The sequence below is a fragment of the Salvelinus alpinus genome, chromosome 30 (assembly GCF_045679555.1).
Source record: "Salvelinus alpinus chromosome 30, SLU_Salpinus.1, whole genome shotgun sequence".
Taxonomy (NCBI): Eukaryota; Metazoa; Chordata; class Actinopteri; order Salmoniformes; family Salmonidae; genus Salvelinus; species Salvelinus alpinus.
This window is the reverse complement of record NC_092115.1, coordinates 21,614,982-21,639,879: the sequence shown is the minus strand read 5'-3', so window position 1 is coordinate 21,639,879 and position 24,898 is coordinate 21,614,982. Positions and strand designations below refer to the sequence as shown.

At 41.4% G+C, this 24,898-nt stretch overlaps 1 protein-coding gene and 1 long non-coding RNA gene across 8 annotated transcripts in view; one reads left to right on the top strand and one right to left on the bottom strand.

The window, feature by feature from the left end:
• Positions 1-9,185: 9,185 nt before the first annotated feature.
• On the bottom strand, positions 9,186-13,908 carry LOC139559761 (uncharacterized). The gene is made up of 3 exons (XR_011671820.1): positions 13,772-13,908; positions 11,929-12,010; positions 9,186-9,834 (listed from the first exon to the last, which is right to left on the bottom strand). It is a non-coding gene; the product is annotated as an uncharacterized lncRNA (long non-coding RNA).
• The window catches only part of LOC139559760 (partitioning defective 3 homolog), a 231,359-nt gene continuing 218,457 nt past the window's right edge, over positions 11,997-24,898 (top strand). For all 7 annotated transcript variants that reach the window (XM_071376099.1, XM_071376095.1, XM_071376094.1 and 4 more), the window contains exon 1: positions 11,997-12,354. In XM_071376099.1, the coding sequence (XP_071232200.1) occupies positions 12,235-12,354 (120 nt within the window). In that variant the 5' untranslated portion in view covers positions 11,997-12,234. The remainder of the gene's footprint in view (positions 12,355-24,898) is intronic.

Genomic DNA, 24,898 nt, shown 5'->3' with positions numbered 1-24,898 from the left:
AGAAAAACACTACACGTGGGAGGAGCTTCACAGATTACTGTACTCTGCTACTGTAGCTAGATTGAGGGCAAATCATTCTGTTCATATTTAATGTTAGACAACAATGCACTGAATAAACTAATAATAATCTTATGATTAACCTTTGATACTGTATATTACTAGCAATACTGTGAGTTAAAAATAGTATAATAGTGTTTAGACCTACTCTGAAGTTTAAAGAGTTAGCCTAAACATTGTCATTATATTTTCCTTCTATCCCATGTGCACAGTGAACACTTAACATTGATACATTGTTCTTATTTTTTTCAGATCATGTTGTAACTTGTAATGTAGGCCAAGAGTTGCCTGGCTGCCCAAACTTCAGTTTGAGTAGTCAGGCAAAGTTTACAGTATTTAAATTTTATCTGGATGTGCTATCTAGTGGTTGTAAATGGGAAAACAACTCTGGTTTGAAATGTATCGATTTAACCTTTATTTCGACAGGGACTCATGCTGAGAGCAAGGTCTCTTTCTCAAATGAGCCCTGCATACACATAAAACACATCAGTACACCAAAAGAAAAACAATAATAGAAACAAACACATTCTTATGTAAAAAAATATATATTTCTTTGAGCTCAGCAGACTTGAAATTTGCACAGTGTTGAAAGAATTGAGAGAACATTACATATGGCTATTTAAAAATATATATTTATCCTTTATATTTAACTATGCAAGTCATTCTTAATTACAATGACGGCCTAGCCGACGCTGGGCCAATTGTGCGCCACCCTATGGGACTCCCAATCATGGCCGGATGGGATGCAGCCTGGATTCGAACCAGGGACTGTAGTGACACCTCTTGCACTGAGATGCTGGCCTCATTTACACTATCCTTCTTAATCTGGTTCCGGCAAAAGGCAAGTTTCCTCAGTACATTGTTCGTTGCAACGTCATCTCACAAGTTACATTTTTTTTTGTGTAAAGTACAACAGTAACATAACACTCACAGGAATGAACTGTTTTACATTTTGCCCATAGATAACAAAAAAATACTTCAAATGTTTTACGAAATATCCTTACATAATGGAATTTTGTACTTTGTCTCAAGAAATGGATTGGTACATTTTGTGTAGCGGCATATCTCAAAATACTAGTAAAACAAACAGTATAGTATAAATACAGTATAATGGGCCTATATTTATAAAGGCTACCATTCAATACATAGCTATACAAAGAATATGGGTATTGAATGAAAGTTTGTCAAATGGCAACGGTTTTTTCATAATAATTTTCCAAACTTACTTAGATCTGCATTTCAGCCAAAGCAGTACTGCAATTATCAACAATCTGTTTATTAGGTGGAACTGTTGAAATAGAATAAATGGATGAAAAAAAACTCCAAAACATCTAAAATACACTGCTCAATAAAATAAAGGGAACACTTAAACAACACAATGTAACTCCAAGTCAATCACACTTCTGTGAAATCAAACTGTCCACTTAGGAAGGGTTAGCCTTAGGAAGCAACACTGATTGACTTAGGAAGCAACACTGAATGACAATAAATTTCACATGCTGTTGGAAATGGAAATGGAATAGTGCAAATGGAATAGACAACAGGTGGAAATTATAGGCAATTAGCAAGACACCCCCAATAGTGGTTCTGCAGGTGGTGACCACAGACCACTTCTCAGTTCCTATGCTTCCTGGCTGATGTTTTGGTCACTTTTGAATGCTGGCGGTGCTTTCACTCTAGTGGTAGCATGAGACGGAGTCTACAACCCACACAAGTGGCTCAGGTAGTGCAGATCATCCAGGATGGCACATCAATGCGAGCTGTGGCAAGAAGGTTTGCTGTGTCTGTCAACGTAGTGTCCAGAGCATGGAGGCGCTACCAGGAGACAGGCCAGTACATCAGGAGATGTGGAGGAGGCCGTAGGAGGGCAACAACCCAGCAGCAGGACCGCTACCTCCGCCTTTGTGCAAGGAGGAACAGGAGGAGCACTGCCAGAGCCCTGCAAAATGACCTCCAGCAGGCCACAAATGTGCATGTGTCTGCTCAAACGGTCAGAAACAGACTCCATGAGGGTGGTATGAGGGCCCGACGTCCACAGGTGGGGGTTGTGCTTACAGCCCAACACCGTGCAGGACGTTTGGCATTTGCCAGAGAACACCAAGATTGGCAAATTCGCCACTGGCGCCGTGTGCTCTTCACAGATGAAAGCAGGTTCACACTGAGCACATGTGACAGACGTGACAGAGTCTGGAGACGCCGTGGAGAACATTCTGCTGCCTGCAACATCCTCCAGCATGACCGGTTTGGCGGTGGGTCAGTCATGGTGTGGGGTGGCATTTCTTTGGGGGGCCGCACAGCCCTCCATGTGCTCGCCAGAGGTAGCCTGACTGCCATTAGGTACCGAGATGAGATCCTCAGACCCCTTGTGAGACCATATGCTGGTGTGGTTGGCCCTGGGTTCCTCCTAATGCAAGACAATGTTAGACCTCATGTGGCTGGAGTGTGTCAGCAGTTCCTGCAAGAGGAAGGCATTGATGCTATGGACTGGCCCGCCCGTTCCCCAGACCTGAATCCAATTGAGCACATCTGGGACATCATGTCTCGCTCCATCCACCAACGCCACGTTGCACCACAGACTGTCCAGGAGTTGGCGGATGCTTTAGTCCAGGTCTGGGAGGAGATCCCTCAGGAGACCATCCACCACCTCATCAGGAGCATGCCCAGGCGTTGTAGGGAGGTCATACAGGCACGTGGAGGCCACACACACTACTGAGCCTCATTTTGACTTGTTTTAAAGACATTACATCAAAGTTGGATCAGCCTGTAGTGTGGTTTTCCACTTTAATTTTGAGTGTGACTCAAAATCCAGACCTCCATGGGTTGATAAATTTGATTTCCATTGATAATTTTTGTGTGATTTTGTTGTCAGCACATTCAACTATGTAAAGAAAAAAGTATTTAATTAGAATATTTCATTCATTCAGATCTAGGATGTGTTATTTTAGTGTTCCCTTTATTTTTTTGAGCAGTGTATATAGAATGCATACAGTTGCAGTCGGAAGTTTAAATACACTTAGGTTGGAGTCATTAAAACTCGTTTTTCAACCACTTCACAAATTTCTTGTTTAGAAGCTATGGTTTTGGCAAGTCGGTTAGGACATCTACTTTGTGCATGACAAGTCATTTTTCCAACAATTGTTTACAGACAGATTATTTCACTTATAATTCACTGTATCACAATTACAGTGGGTCAGAAGTTTACATACACGAAGTTGACTGTGCCTTTAAAGAGCTTGGAGTATGTCATGGCTTTAGAAGCTTCTGATATGCTAATTGACATTATTTGAATCAATTGGAGGTGTACCTGTGGATGTATTTCAAGGCCTACCTTCCAACTCACTGCCTCTTTGCTTGACATCATGGGAAAATCAAAAGAAATCAGCCAAGACCTCAGTTAAAAATTGTAGACCTACACAAGTCTGGTTCATCCTTGGGAGCAATTGCCAAACGCCTGAAAGTACCACGTTCATCTGTACAAACAATAATACACAAGTATAAACACCATGGGACCACGCAGCCGTCATACCGCTCAGGAAGGAGACGTGTTCGGTCTCCTAGAGATGAACGTACTTTGGTGCGAAAAGTGCATATCAATCCCAGAACAACAGCAAAGGACCTTGTGAAGATGCTGGAGGAAACAGGTACAAAAGTATCTATATCCACAGTAAAACGAGTCGACATAACCTGATAGGCCACTCAGCAAGGAAGAAGCCACTGCTCCAAAACCGCCATAAAAAGGTCAGACTACGGTTTGCAACTGCACAAGATCGTACTTTTTGGAGAAATATCCTCTGGTCTGATGAAACAAAAATAGAACTGTTTGGCCATAATCACCATCGTTATGTTTGGAGGAAAAATGGGGAGGCTTGCAAGCCGAAGAACACCATCCCAACCATGAAGCACAGGGGTGGCAGCATCATGTTGTGGGAGTGTTTTGCTGCAGGAGGTACTGGTGCACTTCACAAAATAGATGGCATCATTAGGGAGGAAAATTATGTGGATATATTGAAGCAACATCTCAAGACATCAGTCAGGAAGTTAAAGCTTGGTTGCAAATGGGTCTTCCAAATGGACAATGACCCCAAGCATACTTCCAAAGTTGTGACAAAATGGCTTAAGGACAACAAAGTCAAGGTATTGGAGTGGCCATCACAAAGCCCTGACCTCAATCCTATAGAAAATTTGTGGGGAGAACTGAAAAAGCGTGTGCGAGCAAGGAGGCCTACAAACCTACCAGAAATGTTTGACCCAAGTTAAACAATTTAAAGGCAGTGCTACCAAATACTAATTGAGTGTATGTAAACTTCTGACCCACTGGGAATGTGATGAAAGAAATAAAAGCTGAAATGATTAATTCTCTCTACTATTATTCTGACATTTCACATTCTTAAAATAAAGTGGTGATCCTAATTGACCTAAGACATGGAATTTTTATTAGGATTAAATGTCAGGAATTGTGAAAAACTGAGTATTTGGCTAAGGTGTATGTAAACTTCCGACTTCAGCTGTATATTTGATTTACAGTGGAACGCAAATTAATCTTTATCTCACCCTGATCGATCTGTAGAGGCTCGGGTAGACTGCTGTGCTCCACGCAACATAATTAGTTGTGTTTTGAACCAGAGATGAAGATGGTTTTATGCAGTTGGTAAGTCAAATCATGATTAGGTTTGATGTCTGTTGTCACATGTAGAGAGGTTGGTTTCCCATCCAGCTCCCATTTAACAAAGATGTCCTTGGGGTAGAAACCAGTTACCAAACAAATAATGACCCGGTCTTCTCCAGTTCTAGGTCTAATGACCACTTCAGGATGAACTGTCAATTCAAGGACAGAACATTACAATACCAAATGCCATGCACTCTGCAAGACAAAGTGAACTTCCAAATCATTTATTTCTACAATCATCAGTTTTGTACACTAACCATTGCCCACCTGCTTATAATTGTGGGTACAATACAGTACTATAGTATACTGTATTGTACTATACAAATCAGGAATTAACTTCAAATTTGGCCTAAATAGCCACATTCATATACAACAAATATTAAGTAAGATATATTGCAGTGTGTATGTACAAAGGTTGCCAATGCTGCCAAACGGGTCATACAAGAGAGTTTTTTGTTCCTACGTTGTTCCGGTGTCATTCCACTGAAATGTGGTTGGACCATCATACATTGTTATGTCTCTGATTATTTGATTAGCATCATACAGTACAGTTTGTTTGAATGCCATAAGACAACAGTTGGTATAACTAGGCCTATGATTGGAGATGGGCAAAGATACATCCAATGTGTCTTGTTACAAAATACCCTAAAGGCCAACATATCAAAATAAACTACAAAATACGGGTTCCAAAAAAATATTATACAGGAAATACATTTATAAAAACAACCTGTCTATGACCCTTGGCTAACATGCTGAACACTACCAATAGCCCAGACAATTGGCACAGTTCATAGTGTTTTGTGGCCCCTATTACTCGAGATTTGCTGCATTGGTCTTAGAATTGTAAAAAATAACTCAGTCCTTTTTAAGTACAAAATGACAAAATACAAAAAAGTTAGTATAGTAAGTATTTCAAATACATCTAACAGAAAAACTGCCTGTATTTGATCAAGCCAAAACTAGATCATATCTGCATGTGAAGACTTGCTGAACTCTTACGTAATGTAATGTACAATAGCTCTCTATATATTAATATCATGCAACTAATATTAAAAGTTGATAGCTGGAAGAGGATTTTTTATATCTATATCAATTGAACCAATGCATGGTCAGAGCCATAACATTTAATAAGTGATCTTACCTTTTCTGTTGATGGTCATCTTACTTTGTGTGTAAAAGTTCTTCAATCTTGGAACACAATCACGTTTCACATACGGCAAATTACTTTGGTTCTAAAGTTTATACCCATCCAGAATGGTCTTAATTGCTAATGCCATTGCATGGGGAACTGAGGGGCTCCAGAGCATGCTGTCATCATCCAAAGAGAGAGAGTGTATTTCCCATTGACAGAGAACTTGTACAGTTCCCTCTGGATTCCATCATGGTCTAATTCACAACCATATATTAACTGAATATGTGGACCTTAAGATAAAAAATGTATGTACATACTACATATCAATAACCTTTCATACATGACACATAGGCTGCATTCCTGAGTCATCTGTTTATGTTCTTACTGTGACAAAAATACAATATAATATGCCTATACAATGTGCAGTATATGTAATCAGATAATTATTGTGAATCTACCATTTAGTAAGGCGATGGATTGGGGCTAAGGCCCTGCAGCCGACTAATGTCCTGTCCAGGGAGTGTACTTGTACATCAAGCTGCCTCACGCTACAGAGGCCCTATGGGCTGTTCTGGCACAGACAAGGCTTACTTCTCCAAGGCTTACTTGCTTACCATTAAATCCTAGAGTGGCATTTGCATGTCTTGTGAAGGATTGAATGTAGCCAGATTTAAAACGAGTGCAGTCCTTAAGGTCCCTCCAGACAGAGGTTGGAGGAGCAAAGTGTCTCAGGTGACTGGAAAAGTTTCTTACATTGCTGTTATAACTAAACACTCTTCGGTCATCCAGCATTTCATAAGAGCTGTACTCTGGTAAATATCGGTGGCCGGGTGCAAACATCACATATATAATCAAACTATGGTTTCCTAGATGAGAAGGGTGAACATGTTTGTCATCAATATTCCAGGGTCGTGGTAGCACAATATGATCTGTCAATGCACTAGCAGGATCATGCCGTTAGTCAAGATTAACGGACAGGCAAATTGCTTCATGCTTTTTTTGTATGTAATTTAAATAAGTGCTCTCCAGTGTACAACTACAAAACCAACCTGAATAGTCATTCGTCTCTACAATGGGGAAAAGGCACATGCTAATGCCTAACATTACCTGTTGGTTTCACAGAACAACAGCTTATTAATAACCACTTTATGATTGTTCTCAACAGAATTTCTCTAAATACTGTTATAATAATAACAAAATACATTTAATCCAATATCTGTTCGGTTTAGAAATTATATCAAATAGCCCCCCCAAAATCCTAACAAATTACTAACCAAAACCTCAACGATCAGAGAAGCCATGTCTTCAACTTGTTTGGCGGTGTCGGGAATTCACTCAGAGAGAAATGGGCGTTGTCCGACATGTGACAGAGTGAAAGCAGAGAGGAAGAGGTGAAGCGAGAGGCTTTACTCAGCCCAAAATCTGTCGATAAAAATAAGCCCACGCCGTGACATATTTTCGAATGGAGGTCAATACAAGTGTCGAATTTAGTCAACAAAATGTTTTATTAGTAATTTGCTACTTGCTTATTTGATTGAATAGAAGTTTCATAATGGTTACATTGTTACAAATGCACTGATATGGGGCTCTCGAGTGGCGCAGGGTCTAAGGCACTGCATCTCAGCGCTAGAGGCGTCACTACAAAAATCCTGGTTTGATTCCAGGCTGTATCACAACCAGCTGTGATTGAGAGTCCCATAGGGCGGTGCACAGTTGGCCCTGTGGTAGGCTGTCGTTCTAAATAAGAATTTGTTCTTAGCTGACTTGCCTAGTTAAATAAATATCAGTGGCACTTTGAAAAAAAAAAAGTATTTTTTTTTAATTTAACTAGGCAAGTCAGTTAAGAACAAATTCTTATTTACAATGACGGCCTACCCCAGACAAAGCTGGGCCAATTGTACTCTGCCCTATGGGACTCCCAATCACAGCCAGATGTGATACAGCCTGGATTTGAACCTCTTGCACTGAGATGCAGTGCCTTAGATCGCTGTGCCACTGGAGCCCAAACTTTATATTGGAGTTGTGCCTGTTGGATATAACCCATTTTAGCATGGACATTGAGTGCTTACACAATTTTAAAGTAGGCCTAGTGAACTGGGTGAGTATTCCTATTAGTTGGGAGCAATCATCCAATGAAGAAGATGCCATGATGGCACAGATACTGGACCAACTCCAATTCACGTACCGCCCCAAAAGATCCACAAATGGCACAATCTCTATTGCACTCCACACCGCCCTTTCCCATCTGGACAAAAGGAACACCTTCATTGACTACAGCTCAGTGTTCAACACCATAGTGCCCTCCAAGCTCATCACTAAGTTAAGGGCCGTTGGACTGAACTCCTCCCTCTGCAACTGGATCCTTGACTTCCTGACGTGCCGCCCCAAGGTGGTGAGGGTAGGCTACAACATATCCGCCACGCTGACCCTCAACACTCAGAGGTGCTTGCTTAGTCCCCTCTTGCACTCCCTGTTCACCCATGACTGCATTGCCGAGCACAACTCCAACATCATCATTAAGTTTGCCGTCAACACGGCGGTGGTAGGCCTGATCACCGACGATGATGAGACAGCCTATAGGGAGGAGGTCAGAGACCTGGCAGTGTGGTGCCAGAACAACAACCCCCTGTCAAAGTCAGCAAGACAAAGGAGCTTATTGTGGACTGCAGGAAATGGAGGGCCTAGCACGCCTCCATTCACATCGACTAGGCTGTAGTGGAGCGGGATGATAGAGTCAAGTTCCTCTGGGTCCACATCCTTAAGGACCTACCATGGGCCAAACACACCAACACAGTCGTGAAGAGGGCATGACAACATCTCTTCCCTCCCTGGAGGCTTAAAAGATTTGGCATGGGCCCTCAGATCCTCAAAAGGTTCTACAGCTGCACCATTTAGAGCATCTTGACTGGCTGCATCACCGCTTGGTATGGCAACTGCTTGGCATCTGACTGTAAGGCGCTACAGAGGGTAGTGCATACAGCCCAGTACATCACTGGAGCCGAGCTCCCTGCCATCCAGGACCTCTACACCAGGTAGTGTCGGAGGAAAGCCCTAAAACTGTTCTCTCTGCTACTGCACGGCAAGTATACCGGAGCGCCAAGTCCACGACCAAAAGCCTCCTGAACAGCTTCTACCCCCAAGCCATATGACTGCTGAACAGTTCATCAAATGACTACACTGACTATTTGCATTGAACCCATTTTATTTGCACTGACTCTCTTGCATAGCCGAGGGACATATAATCCCTAATCTTACTACATTTACACACACTGTATATAGACTTTTCTATTGTGTTATTGACTGTACGTTTGTTTATCCCATGTGCATCTCTGTGTTGTTGTTGTTTGTGTCGCACTGCTTTGCTTTATCTTGGCCAGGTCGCAGTTGTAAATGAGAACTTGTTCTCAACTAGCCTACCTGGTTAAATAAAGGTTAAATAAAAAAATTAAAAACATCTAAATAGACACACACTACATGCGCTCAAACACACAAAACACACATGCATATTGACGTTACACACATTCACAAAGAGACACTTTCCCACCCTTTCACACTGCTGCTGCCTTGTTTACTATCTATCCGGATTACCTAGTCACTTTTACCCCTACCTACATGTACATATTCTTCTGTAACAACCAGGGGGTGGCGTATTAGCATACCTCTTGTACTATCTCATCACATGAACACTTACAAAAAAAAGACTTCTACATGTTGTATAGGTATAAGGCTACATGATGAAATAAGTTATATTGATTGTGCATTGTTATACAATGAAAAACTAATAAAACATTACATTTATTGCATACACACACACACACAAAGATGCCTTAGTACAGAGGCCAGGATGCAGCGCTTTTAGACTCAGCTTGAAATGCCTCCACCTGTGGCATCAAATGTTTATCTTCTTTGTGGAGCAGTTGTCAAGAGGGCAGCCACCTATGTTTGCGAGATAGGATCCAATATTGAATACCAGAGTGGGCTGGTGAGGAAGGAAACAGTACTGTTATTAAGCAAGCTGTGGGCTATCTGTTACATTTGACTCCCCATAAAGATGTTCATTTGTGTCTGACTGTCAGGATTAAGCCTTAAATGGTGACATGATGAGTTGTGTTGCCCAGGGCCCTAGCTGGCTGAGTTAAGGATGCATCTTAAATGGCACCCTATTCCTTATGTAGTGCACTACTTTTAACCAGGGTCCCCAGCTCTGGTCAAAAGTTGTGCACTATATAGGGAATGTGGTGCATTCTGGGACACAGACAGTGTTATGAGTTTGTTGTGATGGAGAAGCCAAGTTGCTATACAGCCCACCAGACCCTCTGGCACTGGGAGAGAATCCTGGGATGAGCCAGGCTGCTGTTTGAACATGCCCAGAGATGGCATATGCCTTCATATTGAGATGTCATCCCAAACTGATGAGAGAGAGGCCGCAACTGGAAAAACTTGCCCTGAACAGTGTGATAGAGGACATTCGGCCTATGCTTCTTACAGGTCAAGTAAGCCAAATGCAGTACGTAAGCATTCCACAAGGTGTCGCCCAAAACCTGCATGTTGACATTGCAATAAAAACAGTAAAAAACGGAACATTCAAGATGTGAAGAGTTCATTGACCCATTACAGTTATTAGTACAATTCTGTCAGGCAAACATTATTGAGTAAATGTATATCATCCCATTAAGAAATAAAGAAAAAAATATTTGAAGGTCATTTTAAAGCATTTGCACCAGTTGGCCTTTGTCAAGATCTTCTATCAGGTGGTCAATGTTGATAAATATTTACACTTTATAAAGTGTGTACAGAGATAAACACATTACTGTTTGTACTGTAAGTCCATGAACCAGTGTTAGGAAAAGTCACAAGATATTGTGAAATAGCTTGGTTTTCTGCTTTAGCTCAGGCTTTTGGGGCACGAAGTTATGCTCATCAATTCTGTGGCATAGCATGGTAGGGTTCAATTCGAATTGAAGGTAGTCAATTCAGAAAGTAAACTAAAATTACAATTAAATCATTGAAAAAATTGCATTTATTTTCAGACTTCCCAATAAACTGAAAAGTAGAAGCTAATTATTACGGTTTTACATTTCTTTATGTTAAATTCTAATCCACTTCCTGAATTGACTGCCTTCAATTTGAATTGAGCGCAACCCTGGGGCATAGGAAGATATAAAAAAGCATGTCCATGTAAGTCATATTGTAGTTAGTAGACAAATTGCCTTGTATTCAGTAACTCTTTGGTTTTCTGCCTCAGAACATGTGTGACTCACCCATGAGCCCACGCTTTTGGGACAGCACTGATCATGGAGCACAAGCCCATATAAAAAGTTAATATGGGTTACATCCCAAATGGCAACCTAATCTCCCAAATGGCAACCTAATCTCTTTATAGTGCACTACTTTTGACCAGGGCCCTATGGGAAAAAGGTCCCATTTGGTACACAGCCATGGTGAGAGCAGGTTCCTCACACACATACAGTCATGTTCTGTGGAACTGTAGCTATGTGTCAAGTCAAGGCAGCTGTTCCACAAGCTTCACACATGGATTTGCTCTGGTTTTCATTGGGACTTGGTTTCAGTTTTAGGTTAGGACACTAGAACAAAGCACCAAAATAGCATCAGGCAGGTGGAGATCAAGGTTTTGTGGCCAGAACATGTCCTTGAGATTTCTGTTATGCAATAAAACAAAAATAACTATATTCCTAAGTGCTGGATATCTTTGTTTAAGTTGGATTCATCAAAATAGGCCTACACGTGTTTATAGCGTTTGAATATATTTTTATGTTGCAGAACGCACATACACACGTATCAGAAATAAATAGTTGATAGAACAGCAGATTGATCTCCTGGAGGGTTCCTGTGATATGTCTACTACTAAAGTAGGCCTAGTTTACTGTTTAGGGACTGGGAGTAGTGTGCCATTTGTAGGGATATCATTCAATAATATTGCATGTTAAAGAGGTTCCTTTGCAGGATATATTTTTTACATTTCAAAATATTATTAAGATCTCATATATTTTTCGAAATCACCCAACTGTTCACGCACACATGGATGCAATTGCTCGCGCGCGCCATATATCACCTTCGACAGTTCCAATCTTGACCGGCGTGTGGAGGCCGTTCCCCAATCGAATCCTGATGGAGCTGTTGCTCTCTGCACTAGTCTGGGAACGTCGAAACAGAAGGAGAAAGACTAAACAGGTGGTCAGAAACACACAGCTAACAATGTCGTCCCTGGATAAAATGTGAAAGATATTTTGGTCTCATCTCTTTTTAAGGATACAAGATTCAATAACCAAAGATAATTCATGTTTCGGCTGACTTTCAAAGGGAGAATTTATCCTCGGTTTTCCTCCGAATCTGGGCAAGATCTATCGGATATTAAACTATGAAAGTGACTGTGTGTTTTGGAAGGACTAGGGTGGTGGTACCGTGCGGAGATGGAAATATCAAAATCCATATTCTCATCCAGCAAGCCGTCATGAGATACAAAAAAGCCATTGCAAAGGTAAGTCGCGTTTACTTTTGTATGGCGTGTTTGTTTCCAGTGTACCATTCGGTCTGGAAACAATGTTGCAATGCCTGGACTGGACGTGAGGCTCGCGCAAATATGGCGCAAAATTGTAAGAGATTAGCTAAAAGGAAAAATTATTGAACATTCCTTTCGTTTTATCCTGCTGACTAAAATAAACAATGCATGTTAGGCTGAGTTGATGATACATCACCATAGTTGTTGGCAAAGTCTTGTGTAAATCCAATAACTTAATTTGGGATTTCACCCTTTCCCAACTGAAGTGCATGGAAAGATGGCACATAACGCTAACTTAAGTATCTAACTAACTAACTAACTAGGATATAATATGCAAACCTATTTAGTTCTAGAAGTAAAAGGATGATATCTACCAACCCGAGATTTGACTCCTTGGAAGCTGTCAGCTGGATGCTTGCTAGTTAGCTGACTGTTTTATAGCTAGCTAGTTAGCTGACTGTTTTATAGCTAGCTAGTTAGCATCAGCAAGCTGCAGGATGGCATTCTGTTTTTGAAATGGTGATAACGTTACTGCCTAACTTAATTAAAACATTACATTTTTAAAAATCGTAACATTTCCTATCGATGTCATGCCGATTGTACCTTTTTTATTCTTATGCTACCAAGATGTCTATACTACATTTTCACCTGCACACGAGTTTGTTGACTTTGTTACCCCTAGCTAATTAGCCTATTATGTTGTTGGCATAGCTAGTTAGCTAAGAAGCGGTACCTAGCTTGCTAGCTGGGTCTGTCCTAGGTATGCGGTGCCTTTTCTGTCCCCAGGAAATTTCACTTAGTGTAAAATGTAGATTCCAAAATGCTTTAAATATAAAACCAGCTGTCATTTTACCTTAAAAACAAAAATATGGACCTTGAAAGGGAATTATATGCATTTGGAACACTTTTTTCCCCTCTCCGTAGTGGATGTAGGCGTTTTTGCCATGTCCCCCGGTGTTATTAATCCACTTCCACGAGAAATATTAATACATTTAATGTCCCATGTTAGTCTGTCACACTCATAAATGTCCACTCTGTTAGGCTAAGTTATTGAGAAAATTAACCAAATTTCAAAATATGTTTGATAGAGAAGTTAAAATCCGATTCAAGTTTTCACCGTTATGCTAGCTCAATCTTGCACACTCACAGAGCTATGTCTAATTTAGGCTCCAGATTTCCACCCTGTTAGGTTCCATCCTGTTAGGATTATGCAACTAACAGGTTGGAAAATGCACCTAAAAACAAATGTTTAAATTGACCAAGTCAATGTCTAAGTCAATGATGCCCCTTTTTCTGATAGAAATACAATTTAAAATTATACCCAGCTAGGCTAGTATCAATCAAGGAAGAGGGCTTCAAACAAAGATTGTATCTCGGGTCTCTCACTTCTACTCACATCAAACTTCTAGAATGATGCATGGTGGAAAGTCAGAATGTTTCCCAACTTGGTTTGTTTCCATTCTGTCTCAATTGTTTGAACTGGAAGTGGGGAAGAATCTTTCTTGAGCCACATGCTTCCTGAGAGCAATTTGCCCTTGAGGAGAGAGGGGAAACAGCATGTGCCCTGCATTTTTAAGAGTCGACTGAGGACAGGAGAACCTTCATTGCTGGACTTTCTTGGGCGCCCTGAAGCCTTCTTCACAACAATTGAACCGCTCTCCTTGAAGTTCTTGATGATCCGATAAATGGTTGATTTAGGTGCAATCTTACTGGCAGCAATATCCTTGCCTGTGAAGCTCTTTTTGTGCAAAGCAATGATGACGGCACATGTTTCCTTGCAGGTAACCATGATTGACAGAGGAAGAACAATGATTCCAAGCACCACCCTCCTTTTGAAGCTTCCAGTCTGTTATTCGAACTCAATCAGCATGACGAGTGATCTCCAGCCCTGTCCTCGTCAACACTCACACCTGTGTTAACGAGAGAATCACTGACATGTCAGCTGGTCCTTTTGTGGCAGGGCTGAAATGCAGTGGAAATGTTTTGTGGATTCAGTTAATTTGCATGGCAAAGAGGGACTTTGCAATTCATCTGATCACTTTTCATAACATTCTGGAGTATATGCAAATTGCCATCATACAAACTGAGGCAGCAGACTTTGAGAATTTATATTTGTGTCATTCTCAACTTTTGGCCACGACTGTACTCTGGTCATTACTTGAACTGGCTAGCAAACTAGCTAGCAACAAACCAAAATATTGTCTAGAAAATTGCTTTTATTTGCCTGGCTCTCTAGGTTGACATTTACTGAACTAATTTTTAAACTGATGGGTTTATATGCCTTGCCATTGTGATATATAGGCCTAAGGCTGAGACAATAAGAAGTGGCAGAATAAATTCAACTACACCTTTCGTTTCATCACAAAACCGAAGGGGTGCTGTTTCGCTCGCTCGGATGCTTTCTCTGGTGAGATACATTCAGCCTCGTGCGAAATGAAGGAACACTATGAAACTCGGAGACAAAATAATGTCATTTATTGGTACATTTTTGGGCGACGCCTGGCTTCCCCCATGAATACACACCACTGCTTCTAGGTGTAAATTAGGCTCAAAATGAACCCATGTATGCATTGAGCTTTGATCTGAATACCCAGAGCTTCTTGTGAACTTCTCACCCACAACATAACTTTAAAACAAAGAAACCCACTAAAGTCGTTTGCTAGTTATTGCTGCTCTCGTTGCTCCCCCACCCTGGCATTTAAAAAAAATATATTCTAGAGCAGAGTGATGTCAAGTGATCGTGTCACAGCTCTTTGATCAAATTTTATTTGTCACATGCATCGTATGTAACGGTGCAGACTAACATCGAAATTCTTACTTGTATAGTGACACAAGGAATAAATAGAGTGAATAACGAAAATAAATTAAATGACTATATAGGGAGTACCAATCCCGAGTCGATGTGCTATGAGGTAGTTATGTGCTGTACATATAGGTAGGGATGAAGTGATTTGGCAACAGGATGGATAATAGACAGTGGCAGCAGTGTGTTTGTGGTGTGTGCATAGTCGGTGCAAGAGTTAGTCCATAAAAGGGTCAATGCAGGTAGTCCGGGTAGCTGTTTAGCAGTCCTTGTTTAGAAGTCATATGGTTTGGGGGTAGAAGCTGATCAGAGTTCTGTTTGTTCTAGACTTGGTGCATTGGTAACGCTTGCCATGTGGTAGCTGATTTTTGGGGGCCTTCCTCTGGCACCACACTGCCAGGCCACTGACCTCCTCCCTATAGGATGTCTCGTCATCTGTGATCAGGTATACCACCGTCACATTGTTGGCAAGCATAATGATGGTGTTGGAGTCGTGCGTGTCCACGCAGTCGTGGGTGAACAGGGAGTACAGGAGGAGACTAACCACACACACCTGAGTCCCTGTGTTGAGGGATGTGTTGCCTACCTTCACCACCAGTCCAGGATCCAGTTGCAGAGGGAGGAGTTTAGTACCAGGGTCCTTAGCTTAGTGATGAGCTTTGAGGGCACTATGGTGTTGAACGCTGAGCTGTAGTCAACGAACAGCATTCTCACATAGGTTACTTTTGTCCAAGTGGGAAAGGGCAGTGTGGAGTGCAATAGAGATTGTCATCTGTTGGGGCGATATGCAATTTGGAGTTGGTCTGGGATGATGGTGTTGATGTGAGCCATGACCTGCCTTTAAAAGTATTTCATGGCTACAGATGTGAGTGTTACGGGCGGTCGTCTTTTGAAAGGCATTCTTGGGAGCAGGGACTATGGTGGTCTGCTTGAAACATGTAGGTATTACAGAATGGGTCAGGGAGAGTTTGAAAATGTCAGTGAAGACACTTGCCAGTTGGTCAGCACATGCTCGCAGTACACGTCCTGGTAATCCTTCTGGCCCTGTGACCTTGTGAATGTTAACTTGTTTTACATTGGCTACGGAGAGTGTCATCACACAGTCGTCCGAAACAGCTGGTGCTCTCGTGCATAGTTCAGTGTTGCTTGTCTCAGTGAGCATAGAAGGCATTTAGTTTGTCTGGTAGGCGTGTGTCACTGGGCAGCTTGTGGCTGGGTTTCCCTTTGTAATCCGTGATAGTTTGCAAGCCCTGCCACATCTGACGAGCATCCAAGCCGGTGTAGTGGGATTTGAACTTAGTCCTGTATTGAAGCTTTGCCTGTTTGATGGTTCATCGGAGGCAGTAGCGGGATTTCTTATAAGCATTCAGGTTAGTGTCCCGCTGCTTGAAAGCAGCAGCTCCAGCCTTTAATTCACTGCGGATGTAATTTATGGCTTCTGCTTGGGATATGTATGTACGGTCAGTGTGGGGACGACGTCGTCAATCCATTTATTGATGAAGCCAGTGACTGATGTGGTAAACTGGTCAATGCCTTCGGGTGAATCCCGGAACATATTCCAGTCTGTGCTAGCAAAACAGTCCTGTAGCTTAGCATCCGCTTCATCGGACCACTTCCAAATTAAGCGTGTCACTGGTACTTCCTGTTTGACTTTTTGCTTATAAAGCAGGAATCACGAGGATAGAATTATGGTCAGATTTGCCACATGGAGGGTGAGCGAGAGCTTTGTATGCATCTCTGCGTGTGGAGTAAAAGTGATTTCCCCCCCCCCCCTCGTTGGCTATTTCTCTCTCTACCATTTGTATTTCATATACCTTTTGGATGTTCTTATAGGCACTTTAGTATTGCCAGCTTAATCTCGGGAGTTGATAGGCTTGAAGTCAAAAACAGTGCTGTGCCTCAAGCATTGCTAAGAGCTGCTAGCAAATGCAGTAAAGTGCTGTTTGAATGAATGCTACCGAGCCTGCTGCCGCCTACCACCACTCAGTCAGACTGCTATATCAAATCAGACTTAATTATAATATAGTAAACACAAATACGAGCCTTTGGTCATTAATATGGTCAAATCCGGAAATTAACATTTTAGAAAACAAACATTTATTCTTTCAGTGAAATACGGAACCTTTATGTATTTTATCGAACGGGTGGCAACCCTAAGTCGAAATATTGCTGTTACATTGCACAACCCTCAATGTTATGTCATAATTATGTAAAATTCTGGCAAATTAATTACGATCTTTGTTAGGAAGAAAATGTCTTCACACAATTTGCAAGGAGCCAGGTGGCCCAAACTGCTGCATTTACCCTGAGTCTGCTTGCACTGAACGCAAGAGAAGTGACTATTTCGCTAGTTAATATTGCCTACTATCATGCATTTCTTTTAACTAAATATGCAGGTTTAAACAAATATACTTGTGTATTGATTTTAAGAAGGGCATTGATGTTTATGGTAAGGTACATTTTGTGCCTTGATTGTGCTTTTTTGCCACGCAGTCTCCTCGTAGATTGCAATGAAATCGGCCATTTTTAAATGATTTTTGTTAAGAACAATTGAAATCGGTCGACCTCTAGTCTAGATTTAAGCCTAGTTTGGGTGTTCCAGCATGTCTACCATCTAGGACCCCTGTCATTATAGTGGAATGCTTCCTGCAGAGAGAAAAACACCAGGCCTTAAATCACAACTCTGTAGATGTATCCTAAATGGCACTCTATTCCCTATTAGGGCTGACCCCAGTTAGTCCACTGGTCGATTGTTTGGTTGACAGGCTGTTGGTCGACCAATATTTTTTTTGTTGTTGAGCAGTTATTTATATATATATATAACACAAGACACATGTCTTTTTCGCGCCCATCTCAGTGAACTAATCCATTGTGGCGGCTGTGGGCATGGCACACTCCAAGAAGGGGAGTGTGGCTAAGATGCACAATGCACGTCTCTCTCCAGAATGCTCTTTCTCCCTCCAATTTGGGCACATTCTTTGTTCATAACTTAATTGTGAATTGTTTGTTTGCTTGTTAGTCTATCAATTCCCCATTACATATATAACCAGTAGTACATTTACCGTTAATTTCAATTATTTCAAATCTACAATGTTTGTTTACTGTAATTTCCGTTAATGCAGTCTATTATTCCAGTCTTTACCGTTCTCATTGTTCTCATTGGTCTTTCTCAGGTATATATATATAATTCCATTACACAAATTAATATTTTGATTAATGTGAAACTGCCTTTGATCTGCAATGCCTCAGGATGGGCATGTGAGAAGAAAGTGTTGATGCTATGGTCATTAGTATGGTGCAGTGCATCACATGTGCGGGCTACTGCTCAGCAACACTTAACTTCTTATGATCAGAGTCTATGCGGTCATTCCAATCACCACTCAAACAAGACTTTCCAAGGAAATGGCTCAGTTATGGACTTGTCCAATTTCTTGTTATGTTCAAAAGGACTATCTGAATACAATAGACACTATGGTCTTCACTTCCTACAGTACGTGCAGAATGTAATCATAGAATGAGTCCATAGAATGTTGCTAGCCTTGGTACCAGTCTGTTTGTTATCATGCCACTATTTGCCATGCCAAACAAACATGCAAGGAGTGGCATGATAGCACTAACACTGGTAACCAGGCTATAATATTGTACCTTTTGCTGCTGAACAGTGTTTGATCCTGTCACAGGGCTGTGTGAGACAGTGGCTTGGCTTCGTGCTCCAATGCTGGATTAAAAGCTAATTTGATCATGTGTGATGATCCCTCTGGCAATGACTGGGACCTTGGCTGAGGCCCAAAAGGCACTATATTCACTATCTAGTGCACTGCTTTTGACCAGGGCCCTTTTGGGTTTTGCATCATACTGATTTACACCGCAACGGCCTTGCATAAGCCGTCAGATTTGACATCTTAATGAAAAGGATACCTAGTCAGTTGCACAACTGAATGCATTCAACCAAAATGTGTCTTGCAGCTTTAACCCAACCCCTCTGAATCAGAGAGGTGTGGGGGCCTCCCTTAATTGACACCCATGTCATCAGCGCCCTGGGAGCAGCTGTTGGGAGTTAACTACCTTGCATAAATGTGTTCTTGTGCAGCCATAATCATAAAACATCTGGAGTGCTGAGCTAGGATCAGGTTTCCATTCTTTTCATTATGATTTAAACTGCAAAACTTGTCCTAGATCAGCACACTGAGACGATTTATGAATACAGGCCCTGCTTTTAAATCATTTCTGACTGCCATTTACAGGCATGTTACAGGAACTGACACAGTAGTAGGGATAAGTAGGTCTACTCCAGGGGATGGCATCTCTAAGGGCAGCAGTAGTGGCCTCTTGGAACCGAGTTAACGGGAAGTTAAATCATAACACTTCATGACATGGTGTGCTTAAGTGGTTTACAGAGTGCTATGCAAACAGATTACTTGCACCCTGGCAAAGATCCAGTCAGCTGAGTGTTGCCTACATCTACTGTATTTCACTATATATTGATGCATGGACAGGTTTGGGTTTTTACTTTACCTTGTATAGCAGTATTTCAGTGTTTGTTAAATGTTATGCCACTCTGCCGCGTGTAATGTCAGTTTAAAAAAAAAATTTGTTTACTCCGTTTGCTGCTTGTCGACTCTCTCCTTCCACACAGCCCCACCCACTGTCACTCAGAGAGCAGTTTTTGGGCTCTACCACGAGTCACAACCACTTGGAGTCTGCATGGTCAATGCTGCAGATGCAACAAGATGTTGGTGACAACGTTGCTGCTTTCCACTTTGCTTCTTTATAGAAAGTGTTATTAATATAAATCCACACTATCTTACTGTCTGCAAACATTTAGCATGTTGTGGCTAAAATAAATTGTTAGCCACTAATGCTAATCGCAAGTTAGCTGGCAAGCTAGCTAGGTAAATGTTCTTAGTCAGAGAACGTCGCTAGCTAATACAGCCTGATACCAGTGCTGGTGTAAGCCTAGATCAGAATGTTATTTTTTTTAATTTTTTTGTGCAATGGCATATTCTAAATCATAAAGGAATAGGTGATGCATGAATATTTTAGCTACATCAAGGCTGCGGTTCAAACTCAAAGCAGACAGCATCCTAAACCCTCATCCCTTGAATTACGTTTATATCGTCACATCCAGTTGTACCTTAAATGCCCCTTGCCCAAGCGAGGGGGGAATGATGATCGGAGAGTGTTGATAATTGGATATGGAGAAGGGTGAGCCGGTCAAGGATCGATTCAGACAAGGTGGTAAATTGTATGACAAGCGACAGCTTTATTTAAGAGTAAAGATATCTGGTACAAGCGTATACGGTCTCGTTCCTTCGGCTCATAGAGAACCTCCAGAAAAAGCCCAGATAACAGAGTGCATAGACATTTTATACACCACAGAAAGTAGGTTGAGTCTGGAAGTTCTGGTCCTTTGGTTGGTTCTGGACAGGTTGTTGTCTTCTCAGATTGGTCCTGATGAGCTGGGCGTCATCCTTCTGAGTCTTATAGCAAAAGTTCTTTGTTACCAAATGTTCAGCTAAAACAGGAGATTTTGTGTGTGCGTAGTCAGCCCCCTGTCCTTGGGTATGCGTGTGTGTGTCTTATTATCTCGTGAAATGCAGACCCAAGCACTCTTTTGATCAAGGCCTTTCCTGCCTTATCAGTGTTTATGAAAGGTCTGTGCCAGCCATCTGTCTTTGGGTGTGTGTGTGGTTCTCTGTATCTGTTTATGAGTGTGTGAGAAACCCTGCTTAGAAAGAAGTTAGTTATAACAATGTAATAGCAATATGCTTGTGTTATTTTAAATGGTATTTATTACAAGAGGCAATGTCCTTGGTGGAAATCTTGCAGTTGAGCTTAAAAACAACCAACCTTAAGCTATTAATGTACCTAGTAAGCTAACATATCTAGCTAGCACTACTGTCAGCTAGCTAGCTAGTTTTATAGTTTAGCCGTTTTTATTCCAATACATTTCCGGAATCCCCAAAATATGTTTATCTAGCTAAGTTTTATTGGCTCCTCACTAAAATATTAAGCCAATTTGCCAACGACAAAATATTTTTTGGGGGGTTGTTTTTAGCAAGCTAGCTTTTTTCTAACATGCTGAAAATGCAGCCTTGTTGATTCAATTTGACACTTCGCGATCACCAGAGTTTGACATGACTAGAGTTTGCATTGAATTGTGGGTCATATCAATCTCAAGTGACCAAAGTTGTTGACTCGCTCCCTCACGCTAAATCGAGGGTCGATGGGGCAACGTTAGTAAATTTGACCTCCACTTAAGATGGCAATCAAACTGCATCCGGTTTTGACAGGGATTCCCCCGGAGGGAAAGTGGCTAGCTTAAGGGCTGAGGGGGTAAATGTGAGGGGGTAATGTGTTTGGACTGCAGGACAAGTAAGAACATTTAATCTAATATCTAATTAGGGTCCACTGGGAAACACTGACCAACACTTTGGTTCATGCTGTGTCACAATAACCCCTCCCTGTTTTTTCCATTCATTGACATGTCAAACAACTCTATTCAAAGTGCCCACTATATTCCAAGTTTGTTTTATACTGTTCAATCAATCAGAATGAAAGCCCCCAAAAAACACGTAGGGTAGCAACACATACATTTTAAGGCCATACACTACTCATAAAACATATTTAGAACTTTTATTTAAAAAAATTAAAACATCATCAAATGTGTAAAATATTATGATATTTAGACCATATTGCCCAGAACTAGCAACATCCATGGCCGCCATATGTGAATCAAGCCTAGTTGCATAGCTACATATGGTCCATGCTCCCATGAGAAAACAGGCCAATGAGTGACATATCTTTTCATGTGTGCCTATGTCTAGCTCACGGGACACCAGAGGTGGCTGGTGGCACATTTAAAATTGGATCTTCGGCTCATGGTAATGGCTGGAAGGTGAATAAATGGGATACTTTTCCCATTGTTTCCAAGAGTTTGATACCGTTGCATTCATTACATTCCAGCTGTTACTATGAGCCTTCCTCCCCTCACCAGCCACCACTACGGGACACTTAACACTTTACAAGGCTTTGATGAGGTCTTGGGATGGGATGTAGGCCTAGTTTTTGGTTTGAAGTCTAATTTTTGCATCTGCTGAGAAGCTCTAGCTTAAGGTCTTCTTCCATAAACTGAGGAAGCGCCTGCATATAAACTGGTCATGACAGGGTGAGGCAGCCTTTTTTAATATTTTTTTTTATAGCTTTTATGATATCCGCTCCCTGCTTTGCTCTGAGTTTATTGCACGTCTTTGTCCACCTTTGTCAGTCTGCAGAACTTTCTTATACATGGTTGGGTGCTCAGCCTCAGATGCTCTGACCTGAGTTTATTTATAAATAAGTCATGGGTGTGTTCCTGAAGCTGGTGGTCTGTTTGGCATAACCCTGGCAAGCAGAATATGGCCATTGTAGATGCTGAAGAAACTCCCAAATGTGGCTTCTCTGCAGGGTTATTTGGTCTCCTTGAAGCATAAGCAGTGGTGTTTTTTCTAGTGTTATTTCTTTATCAATATCTAGGACTGGCCATTGGTGTTGGAGCCGGTCTCCTTGCTGACAGAAGTCTCCATCTTGAGGTTCTAAGAAATGCAACCTGAGTTTGTTGATAGAGGATCATTGTGGTTTAAGCCTCAAGAATATTCAAATTGTTCTCGAACAGTTATCTATTCTGAGGTAGCCACGTATAACTGGATAGCAGCAGCAGCATACAGGGTGTGTCCCAAATGGCACCCTATACCCATTAGGCTCTGGTTAAAAGTAGTGCACTATGTAGGGAACAGGGTGCCATTTGGGATGAACAGTTTTCCCAGAATTCACCAGAAACTTGGTTAAATATTGTATCAATGAGACCATTTTTATGAACAATGCACACGGTTGGACTCTACTTGTATCTGTGGTAACATTAAGCCAGTTTACTCTAATTAAACCAGGTGTCAGTTTGGCTTGTTGCAGCATAGGACCCTCATGAACATGTATATTGAAGACCACATTTGAAATAAGCCTTTGGTCTTTGTGTGTAATCCTCGATAATGTTAGGTTGCGCCACACTAACAGTACTATGTAGGCTAATTTTAATTATCAAATAAATTGGATCAAATTTGATCCGTTTCATTCTCCATCTCTGGTTTTGTTCCCCAGCTCCATGGCTGTGTCCCAATGGCACCCTATTCCCTATATGTTGCACTTCTTTTGACTATTATCCTATGGGCCCTGGTCAAGAGTAGTACAATATGTATAGGGAATAGGATGGCATTTGGGATGGAACCCATCTTTGGTTTTGTTTCCCCAGCTCCATAAATGTGTTCTTCTCCTCAGACGCACGTTTCTGTGGGGAGGCTGGCCTGTTCAGAGCTCTCCATAACTGAACACTCTGAAATGTCAAGGCCTGTGTGGAACACTGAGCACAGGGAGAGGATTGTTTCAGAGGAATGTCTGGCCATTAAATAAACATCTTTCCGTGGCTCAGATGTAATGTACGAATGACTCCACTCCGCAAAAATGCATTGACTCATGATATTTAATTGTTTAATTTCAAGACCCTTTGCACAGACATCACGTCTTTTTACTTCTTGCATAGACATCTTTATTCTTGCACCGTTCAGGCTAGTGCTGTTTGTTTGAGCAATGCTAGGCTACAATCAACATTCCACAACCAGTTAAGTGTTGTCTGTGTTGTGTGAAATGTGGTGCTTTAGTGATACAAATATCCAATAAGAAACCAGTGCTACAGCTAGCCTGTAGGTCCTACCACTACCAAAAAGCTTTTAAGACTGTGCTGGTTAATCTACTTTCTTTGCAAAGTAATTTTATTGAGTAATAAATAATTATGCCCTTTGAAATTGATGTCACTGCTCAGGCTGATTAGACCTTGGTTTGCATCCCAAATTCCACCCTATTCCCTATATGTTGCACTGCTTTAGACAAATTTATGGATCCTGGTTAAAATTAGTGCACTGTATAGGGAATAGGGTGCCATTTGGGACGCGCACAATATTTATCTGCTATATATAGCAGGATAACTTTTTTCTTTTCTTTTTATATAAAAAGAGCTCCTCTGACAGATACTTGATTATTAGCCTATTAAAGGGAATAGGGTGCTCTTTGAGATGCAGCCATGTAGATTTGAGATTCGGTACCCTGTTGACTGCACCTCTAAGTTTGAGTCAAGACTGCAGGTAGTAAAGCATAGCCTAACCCAGACATCTGTACAAAACCATAAATGCATGTTGATATCTGCAGAATGGTTTTCAGTGACGGTTTGTTAAGTATTAAATCTGATGTCAGGCTCTCTGAGCTAGTGAGTGCACAACAGAACAGGGCCCGGCATATTCACAAAGCGTCTAGGATCTGGTCCGCCGTTATCCATATAATCTTATTCCTTGTGATTTAAAAGGTAAAACAGACCCTAAATCAGCACTCCTGCTGTGAGATGGTTGACATACAGCCTTGATGTCCTCACCAGTGAGGGTGTACCACAGAGCTCTAGCACTGGTTGTCCTCCGTTGGGAAATGCTGTGTAAAGCATATATTCAAATCAAATTTTATTGGCTCAATACACGTGTTTAGCAGATGTTATTGTGGGTGTAGCGAAATGCTTGATGTTGAACAGGAAAAGCTGCTCCCCTACTGTTTGACCATGAGATGATGCAATGGCACATTTCCAATGAGGATTTACCTCCGTGTTTTACCCAAGGCTCAGACTTTTCTGTTTCCATCTACTCAGGC